The 16,588-nt window shown below is 35.9% G+C and overlaps 1 protein-coding gene across 3 annotated transcripts in view; it reads right to left on the reverse strand.

Annotated features, from left to right (window-relative positions):
* Positions 1 to 16,588, reverse strand: part of LOC126824595 (TNF receptor-associated factor 6) — a 33,595-nt gene that overhangs the window by 2,324 nt on the left and 14,683 nt on the right. For all 3 annotated transcript variants that reach the window (XM_050553852.2, XM_050553853.2, XM_050553854.2), the window contains 2 exons: positions 1,038 to 1,109; positions 234 to 311 (listed from right to left, as the gene is read on the reverse strand). In XM_050553852.2, the coding sequence (XP_050409809.1) occupies positions 234 to 311; positions 1,038 to 1,109 (150 nt within the window). The remainder of the gene's footprint in view (positions 1 to 233; positions 312 to 1,037; positions 1,110 to 16,588) is intronic.

Raw genomic sequence — 16,588 nt, forward strand, 5'->3', positions numbered from 1 at the left:
CTAGGTCATTTCGGGACTAACATATGGTTTAATTTTATTTTAATAATTCGCTTGCCCTGTACAACCAGTGAATAGAAACCACACCAGTTGACTCAATGACAGACCTTATGATGCAACGTGCACGCTTAACCATGCAGCCATCCCCCCAAATAACATCAGTAGGAATGCAATGATCGGTAATAAAGATCCTTGCTTTCATTGTCATATCAAATATTGTAGAGTTTGTTACATACCTTTTCTTCACATCCTAATGGTTGAAACATACAATTTACAACAGCCTTTTCACAATCACAATTCTCATGTTGTTGTATCTGCAATATGAACAATTATCAGATTAATATTAATAAGACAACTCTTGTTGACTCTACTATAAAGTTAAATAATCCTACATAAATTGGCTTTCAGAATATAAATAACTTACCAGTATATAAAAATAACATTATCATGGACTTTCTGGTTACAATTTCATTACTAGGCATAGTTTTCATTTTTTACAATTTCTTTGTTTTCAAACATATCTAGACCAGGGCCCTTATTCACGAAAACTTAAACTAAGTTACAACCAAAATTTTAAGAAATACTGCAACTTCATTGGATATATGCAAATTGATTTTACTGGTCAGCCAATCGAATTGCAGTATTTCTTAAAATTTCGATTGTATCTTAGTTTTAAGTTTTCGTGAATAAGGGCCCTGACCAGTGTTGCTATTTCAAAAATGTTCTTGTCAGATATTCTTACCGAAAATAGAGGGACATAACTCTTATCATTATTTAAACAGATGGGTTCAGACCACAATATAAAAAGACAAATGTATGTAAGATGAATCATTAGTTGGAGGGCCAGCTTATGGAACATATACTAGTTGGAGATCTGATTTTTGGAAATTATAAGGTGTTTAATTGTTGCTGTTATTTGCTCCTGAAATAAAGTGTTGAAGATCCATTCCAAGAATTTGTATTCAGTTCCGATACTTAGAGAACACACGTCAATGAGCTACATTCCCTGAAAGTTGACAATGTTAAAAAGAAATATTTACCTTCTTCCTCGCCATTTCCAATCCACAAAATTTACATTTAACTTGAAATTCTTGACAACGGTAATGATGTTTCTGTAATGTTAAATTAAATGTCATTCATGTAATAATTAATTTGTTTAATGAATAGTGAGAAATACGGAAGATTATAAAAACAGATTTAAAGGTGGGTTACCCGGCAACGGAACATACATTCACCTTCAGCTTAGTCATATGGACCGGTTTATGAAGGTTGCCACTAAATGAATGTATTGTCCAGAGTTTCAGAAAATTTGAAAAAAGAAATCCAAGGGCAATTGAAACAAGCGGTTGCCATGCAAGATACGCCCACATTTTGCAAGAGATGGACAGAGAACAAGCTCAAAAAAAGAAGTGATTTTTTTTCGTACAATCAAGGGCCATAATTCAGGAAGTTACAATCCGATATGCATGAATATTGAAAGGAACCAAGATCTTTGGGTTATAAATATGTATTTCAAGTTACATCAAAATCGGATCAAAATTGTGTCCACTCTCTAGAGGGTCCAAAACCTTGATATACAATATTTTTACAATATTTGCGTACGAGGGGCAGCCATTTTGTCCGGCAGTTTTGGTCCTATTTGTACGAAATTCGGACTCAACCATCATAAGGGTTTGACAGGGATATATTCAAACGTTTTTTTAAAATCGAATAAAAATTGTGACATCTAGAGGGATCACATCCTAAAAAGGCAACTTTTCGTACAATCAAGGGCCATAATTCAGGAAGTTATGATCCAAAATGTGCGTATATCGAAAGGAACCAAGATCTTTGGGTTATAAATATGTATTTCAAGTTTCATCAAAATCGGATCAAAACTGTGACCTCTATAGGGCCCACAACCATATTTTTACGCTATTTGAGAACGAACGGCGGCCATTTTGTCTGTCAATTTTGGGCCAATTTTCACGAAATTCGAACTCAGTCGTCCTTAGGGTGTAACGGTGATATAATAATACGTTTTTTTTAAATCGGATAAAAATTATGACCTTTAGGGTCCACAAGCTAAAAACGCGATTCTTCGTACAATCAGGAACCATAATTCAGGAAGTTAAGGTCCGATATGCGTGAATATCGAAAGGAACCGAGAACTTTGGGTTATAAAATTACATTTCAAGTTTCAACAAAATCGGATAAAAATTGTGATCTCTATAGGGTCCACAACCTTGATATACCATATTTTTACGCTATTTGGGAACGTACGGCGGTCATTTTGTCTGTCAATTTCGGGCCTATTTTCATGAAATTCGACCTCAGCTGTTTTTAGGGTGTAACGGTGATATAATAATACGTTTTTTTAAATCGGATAAAAATTATGACCTCTATAGGGTCCACAAGCTAAAAAGGCGATTTTTCGTACAATCAGGGGCCATAATTCAGGAAGTTACGGTTCGATATGCGCGAATATTGAAATGAACCGAGATCTTTGGGTTATAAACTTACATATCAAGTTTCAACAAAATCGGATAAAAATTGTGACCTCTATAGGGTCCACAACCTTGATATACCACATTTTTACACTATTTGAGAACGTAGGGCGGACATTTTGTCTGTCAATTTTGGGCCGATTTTCACGAAATTCGAACTCAGTCGTCCTTAGGGTGTAACGGTGACATAATAATACGTTTTTTTAAATCGGATAAAAATTATGACCTCTATAGAGTCCACAAGCTAAAAACGCGATTTTTCGTAAAATCAGGGGCCATAATTCAGGAAGTTACTGTCCGATATGCGCGAATATCGACAGGAACCGAGATTTTTGGGTTATAAACTTACATTTCAAGTTTCAACAAAATCGGATAAAAATTGTGACCTCTATAGGGTCCACAAGCTAAAAACGTGATTTTTCGTACAAACAGGGGCCATAATCCATGAAGTTTCAATCCGATACATGCCAATATGGAAAGCAGCCGAGATCTTTTGGGGATAAACCAATATTTCAAGTTTCGTAAAAATCAGACAAGAACTGTGACCTGTAGAGAGTCCACAAACAACCTATATAACCTATATATGCAAATTGATTTCAAGGGCAATAACTTTCAAAAGACTCATCCTTATGAAAGATTTAAATAGTTACAGCAAGTTTGGGAAAAAAACCTTTGACCTGTAGAGTATTTCCATGATAGGGACAATAACTCAGTAAATAACAGAAATTCAAATCTGAATATAAATTGAGTTCATGACAATAAGTAGTTGAATAAGCCCAGTTTATTTTAACACAAACTCTGCCCTGTAGAGTGTTTACAAGGTTTCAATGGCAGGGGCAACAAGGCAACAGTAAGGCTGATGTCCCCCGCTGAAATCCCAAAATAAATAGATGACACACATTAATTAATTGTACATTTTTTTTTTTCAAAAGTATCAAGCAATCAAACTATACACTAAGTTTCATCATTGAACTCAGTCAAGACATTCACCTAATGAACATTTACATCAAGTCTAAACATTCTACCTCAATTAAAAGCAGAGTTGTTATGTTCCAAAGTCTTGACCAATCAAATTGCTTATCGCTCATTAGCCTAAGCAGAAAATCCTCACCATCGAAATTAGTCAAGGTAATGATATAATGAATCAATATTCGGAATTCCATCGCTCTCACTTCATTATAACCAAAGTTATCGTGCCTCAAAGCATCAACCAATCAGATTGCTTATTTCTGCTTACCGTAAGCAGACAATCTTCATCATAAAACTCCACCAAGGCATTCACCTAATGAACGCCTACACCAAGTTTAAACATTCTACCTCAATTAGAAGGAGAGTTATTGTGTTCCAATGTCTCGACCAATCAAATTGCTTATCGCTCTGCTTACCCTCAGCAGAAAATATTCATAATCGAACTTAGTCAAGGTATTGATGTAATAAAGATATTCTTCAGGTGTCCTCACTCTCACTTAATTAAAGTTATTGTGTCTCATGTATATCAACCAATCAAATTGCTTATCTCTGCTTAACCTAAGCCGAAAATTCTCATCTTCGAACTCCATCAAGGCATTCACCTAATAGACACCTATGCCAAGTGTGAACATTCTAACTCAATTAGAATGAGAGTTTTTGTGTTCCAGAGTCTCGACCAATCAAATTGCTTTTCGCTCTGCTTACCCTGAGCAGAAAATGCTCATTATTAAACTTAGCCAAGGTAATGATGTAATGAAACTATACACCAAGTTTCATCACTCTCACTTAATTAGAACTAAAGTTATCGTGTCCAAAAGCATCAACCAATCAAATTGCTTATCTCTGCTTACTCTAAGCAGAAAATGTTCATCTTCAAACTCCATCAAGGCATTGACCTAATAAACACCTACACCTAGTTTGAAGATTCTAGCTCAATTAGGAGAGTTATTGTGTTCCAAGGTCTCGGCCAATCAAATTGCTAATCGCTCTGCTTACCCTCAGCAGAAAATGCTCTTTATCAAACTTAGTCAAGGTATTGATGTAATGAAACTATACACCAAGTTTCATCACTCTCACTTAATTAAAACTAAAGTTATCGTGTCCCAAAGCATCAACCAATCAAATTGCTTATCTCTGATTACCCTAATTCGAAAATGCTCATCTTCGAACTCCATCAAGGCATTGACCTAATAAACAACTACACCAAGTTTGAACATTTTAGCTCAATTAGAAAAAGAGTTATTGTGTCCCAAAATGTGTGACTGACAGACAGACAGACTGACGGACAGACAGACGGACGAACCCATTTTAATATTCCCCCTGCTTTTTTCGAAAGGCGGGGGACAATAACTTGCTCAAAAGATGAAGAGTGAAGATAAAGTTTGATAGTGGTATATGTATATTAGGAGCCACCATGAGATATGGGTTTCGATCTCAGGGTTGGAAGATTAAATTTTTCAGCATGGTTTCCCATGGAAAAAGAAACCTTGACAGTTGGATTACGAAATAAGAAATAAATGTAGGCCGTAGCACCATTGTTAGGTCAACATGGAGCATGTATTGTCTTCAATAGCCGGATGGGTGCAGAAAAATAGGATGTTTAACCCCATTTGATTTTTATTCGTTTTGAATGATTGGGGTCATGGTGGCTAAGTGGGTAAGGCGTTAGCTCGCTAGCCTGGAAGTCGAGTGTTCGATCAATGCATTTGTCAAATTTCCCTCATCTCATAGCACACTTCATTAGCCCAGTTTGGAGGAGAACAGTAGGAGTGATTACAATGAGTTTGACCAACCAACAAATGAACAGTGGAACTGACACTACATGACCATATTCACGTCTGACCACCTGAATTCTGATAGTGTCAGAGGTGAGTGTCATGTGATTCAATATAAACTGTCTAAGGTAGCATAAACGAATCAACAGTGGACCAATCAACAGTTGACATTGGAAATGATAATATGAGTCAATATTCATGTATGATCAAGTGGATTCTGATAGTATTAGATGTGTGTGTCAACTGATTCAATGCAAAATTTTTTGAGGGTCTGGCAAGGACAGCTGTCTAGTTGTTCAGATAGGATAAAAAACTGAGGTCCACTGTACACATTTTGACAGCTGGAATTTGAAATAAGAATGGGCCGTAGCACTGCTGTCATGGCGAAATTTCCATCATAGCATACTGCATGGTTTATGTCCTTCTTCATTAATCCAGTCAGTGCAGAAAAGTAGGACATTAAACCCCATTTCATATTATGTAAAAATCTCTTAAGCTAGAATGCACAAATCCCAACAAAAACATCCTGTCACAATGGTCTTCTATGTATCCTTGTTTCAAATTAAGAAGCAGGATATATTTCTGCCCAATCAAATGAGCTTTAATTTGAGGTTGATTAGCTGATATTTAGATCAAGGATGTTTAGTGCTTGTGTAAGAAAAATCGGAAATATGAGCCAGAGACGAGGAATGCCGCATAGCTGCTGCTTTTGTGAACATTTTTTTTATCAGTTATTTCAATTACTAGGTGGCGCCCAAAGTATGTTGTTAAAGAAATTGGTGTTTTTCCACCTCAGACGTATTAGTCTGGGGTTTTCCACCTCGCTGTCTAGACATATTAGTGTGAAGATGATGAAATAACTTAACAAGAATCAGGACATGGATTGTATGACAATTAATGAATAATATATATTACATACATAGAAAAATCTATTTCAATCACTGGAATGTGTGACAAGAGTTTTTTTATTTATAATACATACATACATACATACATAGAATGTGCTATGAGGGAAATGTTGTCCCTTATCAAGCCCTTCGTCCCACACCACTGCATGCATTCCCCCGGTAACCCGATTGACTTTCCCGGCCCACACTGAAAAGGAACACGGGACCTCCAGGTAAGCGAACCAACATCTTAGTCACTGAGCGATCACGGCTCCCTACATATATCGAAAATCTATGGAAGTAACTAATAACTTGTCCAGAATCAACCTCGGGAATGTGTGACAAAGTGTTAATTCAGAATACAAAAAAAAATTTTATGGCAATAAACATGGTTTAAAAATTAAACAAGTCACAGCAAATGGAGCTTTAGCAATTTCAGGTCCAAACAGAAAATATTCACATCATTTACTGCACTCAAATTTAATATTTAACAAGAGCATTGCTAACGCTGCAATATACGTCCACATTCCAGCTTTGATTGATATGGTACTTTTTAAAATGAAGAGAATGAAAATGAAATGGCTGTAATATGATCAGAGGCAAAGAAGGCTAGGCGTCGGGTTTGTTTTGCCAAATTTACAGACAAAATACTAACAATAAAGTGGGTGTGACACTGCCCCAAGAGGTCGGGGCAAGTATCAAAATAAATTGTTGCTGTCTTTATGGTATAAGGAATAAATATGCAAAGTTCCAAGATGATCCATTCAGAATTGCAGTCTGTAGACGATAAATACAAAAACTGGGCGTGGCTCTGCCCATGGGGGTTGGATATGGAAACAATATAAACAGGTACCATTCTGTTATTGAAATGGCAACATCAATAGTTGCCGTCCTTAGGGTATAAGGAATAAGTACACCAAGTTCCAAAATAATCCTTTCAGAATTGTGGCCTTTGGGCGTTAAAGGCAAAAATTGGGCGTTGCTCTGCCCCTGGACGTTGCTCTGCCCCTGGGCGTTGGGGCATTCACCAAAATCAATAGTTGATGCCCTTAGGCTATAAGGAATACATATGCCAAATACCAAGTTGATCCATCCAGAATTCGGGCCTGTAAACGATAAACATAAAAATTGGGCGTGACTCTGCCCCTGGGGGTGTGACATGCAGTTGTCGTCCTTAGGCTATAAGGAAAACATATCCCAAGTTCAAAGACAATCCATTAGGAATCGTGGCCTGTATGCAACTCACAGAGACACAAAGAAAAAAATGGGTGTGGCTCTGCCCCTGGGGGTTGGGCAATCACCAAAAAAATAGAGGTCAGCCTTGGGGTATAACGTATAAGTATAAAAAAGTTTTCAAGATGATCGATTAAGCATTGCAGGCTGTAAGTGACATACAGACACACAAAAAGAAAATGGGTGTGGCTCTGTCCCTGGGGGCTGGGCATTCACCACAAACAATAGGGATGTTCCTTAGGATAGAAGGAGTAAGCATGCAAAGTTTCAAGGTGATACGTTACGAAATGCGGTCTGTAGATAACAAACAATGAATACAAGAAATGGGCGTGGCTCTGCCACTGGGGGTCGGGCATGCACCAAGAACAATAGGGATCATCCTTAGGGTATAAGGAATTCATATGAAATTTTTTCAAGACGATCGATTAAGAATTGTGGCCTGTAGGCGACACACAGACACACAGAGAGAAAATGGGCGTGGCTCTGGCCCTGGGGGTTCGGCATGCGCCCCAAACGATAGGGGTGTTCCTTAGGGTATAAAGAAAAAGTATGCAAAGTTTCAATATGATGCGTTAAGAAATGCGGCCTGTAGACGACAAACAAACAAATACAAGAAATGGGCGTGGCTCTGCCCCTGGGGATCGGGAATGCACAAAAAACAATAGGGATCATCCTTAGGGTATAAGGAACAAGTATGTAAAGATTCAAGGTGATGACTTAAAAATTGTGGCCTGTAGGCGACACACAGCCACACAAAAAGAAAACGGGCGTGGCTCTGTCCCTGGGGGTTGGGCATGCACCCCAAACGATAGGGATGTTCCTTAGGGTACAAAGAATAAGTATGCAAAGTTTCAATATGATACGTTAAGAAATGGGGCCTGTAGATGACAAACAAAGAAATACAAAAAATGGGCGTGGCTCTGCCCCTGGGGGTCGGGCATGCACCAAAAACAATAGGGATCTTCCTTGGGGTATAAGGAATAAGTATACCAAGTTTGAAGAAAATCCAGTAAGAATTGCGCCCTGTAGGCGACACAAAGACACACGAAAAGAAAATGGGCGTGGCTCTGCCCCTGGGGGTTGGGCATGCACCCCAAACGATAGGGATGTTCCTTAGGGTACAAAGAATGTGTATGCAAAGTTTCAAGATTATTAGTTAAGAAATGTGGCCTGTAGACGACAAACAAACAAATACTAGAAATGGGCGTGGCTCTGCCCCGGGGGGTCGGGCATGCACCAAAAACAATAGGGATCTTCATTGGGGTATAAGGAATAAGTATACCAAGTTTGAAGAAAATCCATGAAGAATTGCGCCCTGTAGGCGAACCACAGACACACACACACACACACACACACACACACACACATACATACATACACACACACACACACACAGACAGGGGCGACGGCATAATACGTTCACATTATGAATGTGGACGTATAAAAAAACCTGTAACACGAACCAGGTAGTAGACGAGTATTTCATTCAAATGTACTTTAATATCTTGGTTATCAAAATGGCTTAGATTTGAATTTGTTATCTTTTATTTAGCAAGTCCTACGTTTTGTGCAAATGCACGATTTGCACTGGGCACGTACTTTTGTTAACCATCTATGTCCTAACCAAATTCTATTATTGCCTATTTTCAATTAACTAGAATTATGCTAGCATGAATTAAGAAGAATATTGAGCCAAGACCATTAGGCCATGCCTCCGTCCCTAAAGTCAAATAGTTGTTTTTATTAGGAATGAAATGAAATGAAATGGGGTTTAATGTCCTACTGTTCTGCTCCGAACTGGGCTAATGAAGACGGACATACGCCATACGGTTTGCTATAAGGGAAATTTTGCCCGGACAGCGGCAATATGGCCTACACTTATATCGAATTCCAACTGTCAAGGGATCTTTTACGTGCACACCAATGTGTACACAGGACCTCGGTTTTTCGTCCCATCCGAACGACTAGACAGCTGTCGTTGTCAGGCCCTCCGTCCTGCATCACTGATAAGGGGAAACCCCGACAGAAAATCGGGATGAACTTTCTTGGCCAATGCAGGGATCGAACACCCGACCTCCAGGCTAGCGAGCCAGCGTCGTACCCACTTAGCCACGTTTTTATTAGACATGACCAATAAGTACATTGCATGCACTAATATCAATTTAAGTTATTTTGTGTCCCCCACTGCTTTTCAAAATTACAGCTCATGTGACTGTGTGTTTAAATGTAAGTTATTTTGCACTTCGTTCACATTTTCACAAATCATACACAAGCGACAACTAAATGCAAGTTATTTTGTGTTCCATTCACATTGTCACAAAGCCTATATCCGCAACTCTGTGTTTAAATGTTATTTTGTGCTTCGTTCTTTTTTTCACAAATCCTACACACGCGACTGTGTTTAATTTAACTAAGGATATCCTCATCCGTAACTGTGTGTTTAAAATGTAAGTTTTTTTGTGCTCTAACTCATTTTCACAAATCCTTCACACGCGACTATTTGTTTAAATTTAACTAAGGATATCCTCATCGGTAACATTTTTAGAAATAGACTATATAAAGATTTTTTTTACAATTCAAAAGTGGTAGGAAAATAAGAAAACATGTGTAATGTTTAAAGGGTGATTGAAATCATGCTTGCATAGATGACAAATCAATGATATGACTGAACACCCAACCCTCTCTCATAGTTGAGATATTTATTATGACCGATCACCCCACTCTCTATCATAGTTTACCAGTGTATTTAAGATTAGATAAACAACATATTGGCTAGTCAAACCAGGATATAGAAAAGGGTAGCTTGATTATTGTAACAGGATTTGACCTAAATACTACATGTGTATGTTACATGTATATACGCCATTTAAAAACAAACAATTAAATAGGTCTCTTAATTTTATATATATTTTCCCTCATATTCCTTCACTACAGTTTCAGCATTTAGATATCTAATTTGTCATTTTCAAGTTTTTAATACTGACTTATTAATCATACATTATGCAAGAGCTAAATCTGCCTATTTCAGGTCTTTTTTTAGGTCTGAAATGTTATCTAAATTATTAATTAGACATTAACTAACTTATCCAGACCACAATCACTCTCGATGCCATCATAAGCCTGCGATATTTAGTGGATTTGAATACATTTTGTGATGGATTTTATAATCGAGACTTTGTTTATTATCGTACCAGTGTAAGTAATGACGATCGAGACTAGCCTAAAATTGAATCGCTAATATCTCAGTCCAGAGTGAAGCAATTTGACTGAAATTTTCAGCTTATTCTATTTTTATTATCTATTTTTTTTAACTATTATAGCAAGAATTGTCGGCTCTTATCTAATGCCATTTTAAATTATAGGAACTCACACTTTTCAACAAAACATTTAAAAAAATTCAATTAATTTCATATAAAATCAAATTTGAAACAATCTGTTTTCATTATCTATTTTTTAACTATTATAGCGAGAACTGTCATGTTTCAACAAAAAAAGCAAATGCAATTAATTTCATATAAAATTAAATTTGAAATAATCAATAAAGATAAGCACTGCACAGATATTCCTTGAACTCATTAAAAATGTATGTGTAAAATAAATTGAATCTTAAAACAGCTATATCTCAGTTATGTATATTGCGTAGTTTATGTAATAATGAGTGCAAGAGAACCACACTACACGCAAAACCGATAAAACAAACCTGCAGACACACAAATACATAGACACTGCAAGCAATAAGTTTATGTGACCAGTTTAACCTAGCTATATAACATTTAGTTTATGTAACAAGTTTAACCTAGCTATAACATTTAGTTTATGTGACCAGTTTAACCTAGCTATATAACATTTAGTTTATGTGACCAGTTGAACCTAGCTATAACATTTAGTTTATGTAACAAGTTTAACCTAGCTATATAACATTTAGTTTATGTGACCAGTTTAACCTAGCTGTAATGTTTAGTTTATATAACAAGTTTAACCTAGCTATATAACATTTAGTTTATGTGACCAGTTTAACCTAGCTATAATGTTTAGTTTATATAACAAGTTTAACCTAGCTATATATTTATTTTATGTGACCAGTTTAACCTAGCTATAATGTTTAGTTTATGTGACCAGTTTAACCTAACTATAATGTTTAGTTTATGTAACAAGTTTAACCTAGCTATATAATATTTAGTTTATGTGACCAGTTTAACCTAGCTATAATGTTTAGTTTATGTGACCAGTTTAACCTAACTATTTTTTTTTAGTTTATGTGACCAGTTTAACTTAAAGATACATTATGGGAGATTTTTATAGAGAATTGGTCATTCTTACTATAACAGTTCCAAAGTAGATGATACAAGAAGAATATATTGAAAATTTCAGTCAAATTACTTTATTCTGAACATAGTTATCATCGTTGTAATATTTGACTAGAAATGGTAGTGAAATGTGCTTTCACCTTGGCTGATCGTTTGATTGACAGGCGTTAACTCCACCTACATATCTCGATCAGCAAGTAAAGTTTTCAATGGCATGCGGAAACGCTCTACAGCAGCCTCGCTAAGTACACTCTATCATTTAGCCTCGATCTAACTGACGCATTCTCATCAGGATGCGCCATATTTGAATTAATTAATAAGTGAAATCCTTAAGTTTATGTGACCAGTTTAACCTAGCTATAACATTTAGTTTATGTGACCAGTTTAACCTAGCTGTAATGTTTAGTTTATGTAACAAGTTTAACCTAGCTATATAACATTTAGTTTATGTGACCAGTTTAACCTAGCTATATAATATTTAGTTTATGTGACCAGTTTAACCTAGCTGTAATGTTTAGTTTATGTAACAAGTTTAACCTAGCTATATAACATTTAGTTTATGTGACCAGTTTAACCTAGCTGTAATGTTTAGTTTATATAACAAGTTTAACCTAGCTATATAACATTTAGTTTATGTGACCAGTTTAACCTAGCTATAACATTTAGTTTATGTGACCAGTTTAACCTAACTATAATGTTTAGTTTATGTGACCAGTTTAACCTAGCTATATATTTATTTTATGTGACCAGTTTAACCTATCTATAATGTTTAGTTTATGTGACCAGTTTAACCTAACTATAATGTTTAGTTTATGTGACCAGTTTAACCTAACTATAATGTTTAGTTTATGTAACAAGTTTAACCTAGCTATATAATATTTAGTTTATGTGACCAGTTTAACCTAGCTATAATGTTTAGTTTATGTGACCAGTTTAACCTAACTATTTTTTTTTAGTTTATGTGACCAGTTTAACTTAAAGATACATTATGGGAGATTTTTATAGAGAATTGGTCATTCTTACTATAACAGTTCAAAAGTAGATGATGAAAGAAGAATATATTGAAAATTTCAGTCAAATTACTTTATTCTAAACATAGTTATCATCGTTGTAATATTTGACTAGAAATGGTAGTGAAATGTGCTTTCACCTTGGCTGATCGTTTGATTGACAGGCGTTAACTCCACCTACATATCTCGATCAGCAAGTAAAGTTTTCAATGGCATGCGGAAACGCTCTACAGCAGCCTCGCTAAGTACACTCTATCATTTAGCCTCGATCTAACTGACGCATTCTCATCAGGATGCGCCATATTTGAATTAATTAATAAGTGAAATCCTTAAGTTTATGTGACCAGTTTAACCTAGCTATAACATTTAGTTTATGTGACCAGTTTAACCTAGCTGTAATGTTTAGTTTATGTAACAAGTTTAACCTAGCTATATAATATTTAGTTTATGTGACCAGTTAAACCTAGCTATAATGTTTAGTTTATGTAACAAGTTTAACCTAGCTATAACATTTAGTTTATATAACAAGTTTAACCTAGCTATATAACATTTAGTTTATGTGACCAGTTTAATCTAGCTATATTTAGTTTATGTGACCAGTTTAACCTAGCTATATTTAGTTTATGTGACCAGTTTAACCTAGCTATATAATATTTAGTTTATGTGACCAGTTTAACCTAGCTATATAATATTTAGTTTATGTGACCAGTTTAACCTAGCTATAATGTTTAGTCTATGTGACCAGTTTAACCTAGCTATAACGTTTAGTTTATGTAACAAGTTTAACCTAACTATAACATTTAGTTTACGTAACAAGTTTAACCTAGCTATAACCTTTAACCTAGCAATAACATTTAGTTTTTGTAACAAGTTTAGGTTTACAAATTTGTGAAAGGTTATTCTGTTACTAAAATGAACATTTTTCTAACTGCGCCTTTCGGATCTTTAAACCTCCTGAACCATCACCTGATCGATTAAGTGATATTTGAGTCCAGCTAGGGCAAAAACAAATTCAGTTACAAATTACACAGCTTGATTTATAATAATATCACATTACTATAGCTGTAGAGAAGGCGGAACTGGGGTATCATATATCATTATTACCTTCATCATGTAAATTACCTTAAATAGAGAGTCAATTGTCACTATCTCAAACAAAGCCTAGTTACATTTATCTCTGGAGTGGTTTAATGCAGGCTCGTGAAATCACACAGTCTGCCTTTGAGTCAAATGGCGTCGTTTTCGATTCAACGCTTAAACTTGACAAGGTGCCTGTTCAACCTCGTGGGTTTTTTTTGGGCCCTCCCACTGCTATTGACCCATACACGCAAGCGAATTAATGAAATATTTTAGTCCCAAAATGACCTAGTTTGTGTCGAGTGGCTGTTAAGCCCCATTTCTCTTTCTGTCAAATTCATCTCTGTTAAAGCTGCCAATTGTCATTTTTACCCATTTACACCACGCTAAAATGGACCCAGATTTATCATTTTACATTTAATAAGAAATCAAAACCAAAAATACCAATGGTAGATAATCTTCCATTGCTTTTTTTTCTTTAAAAGACGCCCATCAATTTGAGCAGATGTAAATGTGAAATCAATCAGATTAAAAGTGGAAGGTGACATCCAGGGTCATACGAGCGGCTTTTGACCCTATGACATCAGACATTTGATTAACCAATCAGCGTTGATGTTTCTAGTGGGATAACCACAGTTCCATGCATCCCACGCCAAGAACTCGCCATAACAGACTGTTTCATTGGCTAATCCTCCCCATCAACTAGAATGTGGGTTATATAAGAACTCTTTCATATCCTAGTGCAGGAAAGTCTCGTCAAATGAAATTTTGAACTATAAAAATAGAAACGAAATAGGATCTATGGTTTAATCAGATTGGTGTGAAATAAGCCGTGGAAAATTTGATATCATTATAATAATGCAAATGAAGCACAAATATTTTTATAGTCCTGTAGTTTGATAAAGGATATCAAGAAAGATAATTCATTACTATCTATATGAGGCAAACTAGGTTATTTCGGGACTAACATATGGTTCAATTTTATTTCAATAATTTACTAGAAGGAGGAAACCCATGAGGTTAGACAGGAGACCCTACTCCTTGTCACGAACAAATGTGGGATTAAAACCACTTTGCTTCACTCAATGCTCAATGACAGACCCTATGATCTAAAGCACACATGTTAACCCAATTACCCCCTCCTACCCTTCCCCATCCACCCATCCATGAAGTAATTATGCATGACCAACAAAGCTATTAACACACTGTGCAATATATTTCATCAAGATGTCCCTTTAATATTTGATGTAGCTGTGTACATAAAGCACTAATCTGTAAGAGTTCAAATAAGCAGTGAGGCTTTTTTTTAAAAAATCCAGGAAGTTGAATTGAGTTTATGGTAGACTATCTTTATATAGATACATGTAACTCCCATGAATAGATGCTAAATTGATATCTATGTAAACATACCTCCTTTATATAATGATCTATATTATTTACCTATGTGAGTATATTCAAACAATCTATATTCAGTGTGGCTATAAATAACCATGTTTACAAAAATGATTAGGAATAAATGGCACTTGAGATTTCATTCTCCAAAATTCGTAAATAATTGAAATGAAATGGCGGTTAATCTATTTTTCTGCACCAACTGGATCAATCCAGATGGGTATTCGCCATACAGTGTGTACCAACTGGGTCAATCCAGATGGGTATTCACCATACAGTGTGTACCAACTGGGTCAATCCAGATGGGTATTCGCCATACAGTGTGCACCAACTGGCCAATCCACATGGGTATTCACCATACAGTGTTCCATAAGGGAAATTTGCATGGACTGACTCTTTATTTCAAATTCCAACTGTCAAGGGTTCTTTTATGTGTACACCAATGTGGACAGTGGCGTAACAACCTACTCTTATTTCAAATTATAACTGTCTAACTGACAAGGGTTCTTCTAAATGCATGCCAATGTTTTTCGGACAAACCGAACATCTGGACACTGTTCCGTGTCCGCCCTGCCATCTCCCCCCCCCACCAGCCGTTACTGCACCCAAGACAAGGGAAAACCATGCCAGACAATCCAAAGGAACTTTCTCGGGTAACACCTTGAGCAAACCCCAGACCTCCTCGTTGGCATATGACTCTTTCGCCAACCGTGACACCCTCATAGCTAAGTAAACACTGCTGTATTTCAGACAGGCTTTAATTTTATTAGAAATTTATCTTTTAAATGTTAGTAAAGTAACCTGCTGCTAAAATTTATCTCATGATAATAAAAATAGTGATCAATCAATATCCCATAACTCATGCTGTCGAGTTTCCCAATAGGAAAGACCATTTCCCAGCAGTAATGACTATTTCAAACTGGGGAAATGAAATGGGGATACACAGGTGAAAAATTGTTATGTCATGAAATTATAATATTAAAATCTTTTGTAAAGCTTTGGTGGCCACTTATTGCCTTGAATATTAATAATCTGGCCTTTTTTCGAGGAATATAATGTAGTGTGATGTGTTTATTACACTTGACAGGTCATTTCTCTACAACATCCAGGAATTTCTGTGCTACATAAAATTTTCAGTGCACTATTCCCCAGGTACTCAGCAGAATTGTCCACAATGATTGGGTCCTGTATTGACTGACAACTTATACGAGTCATGTTTGACATGACCTGCCAATTCAAGCTAGTCAAAAAAAACTATTTTCCTAAGGCGCAACTTGCAATAGCAATGTTGACTAGCCTTCTATAAGTAATATCAAATCAACCAATGGAATCAGTAAATTGAAAAAGGAACAACAGTATAATACATTTATACTGTTTGAATGGCATTTAGTAATTGAGCACATTAAAAAATAAACACAAAGTTATATGGATAACAATTACTATATTTCTATTAAA

The sequence above is a fragment of the Patella vulgata genome, chromosome 6 (assembly GCF_932274485.2).
Source record: "Patella vulgata chromosome 6, xgPatVulg1.2, whole genome shotgun sequence".
Lineage (NCBI taxonomy): Eukaryota > Metazoa > Mollusca > Gastropoda > Patellidae > Patella > Patella vulgata.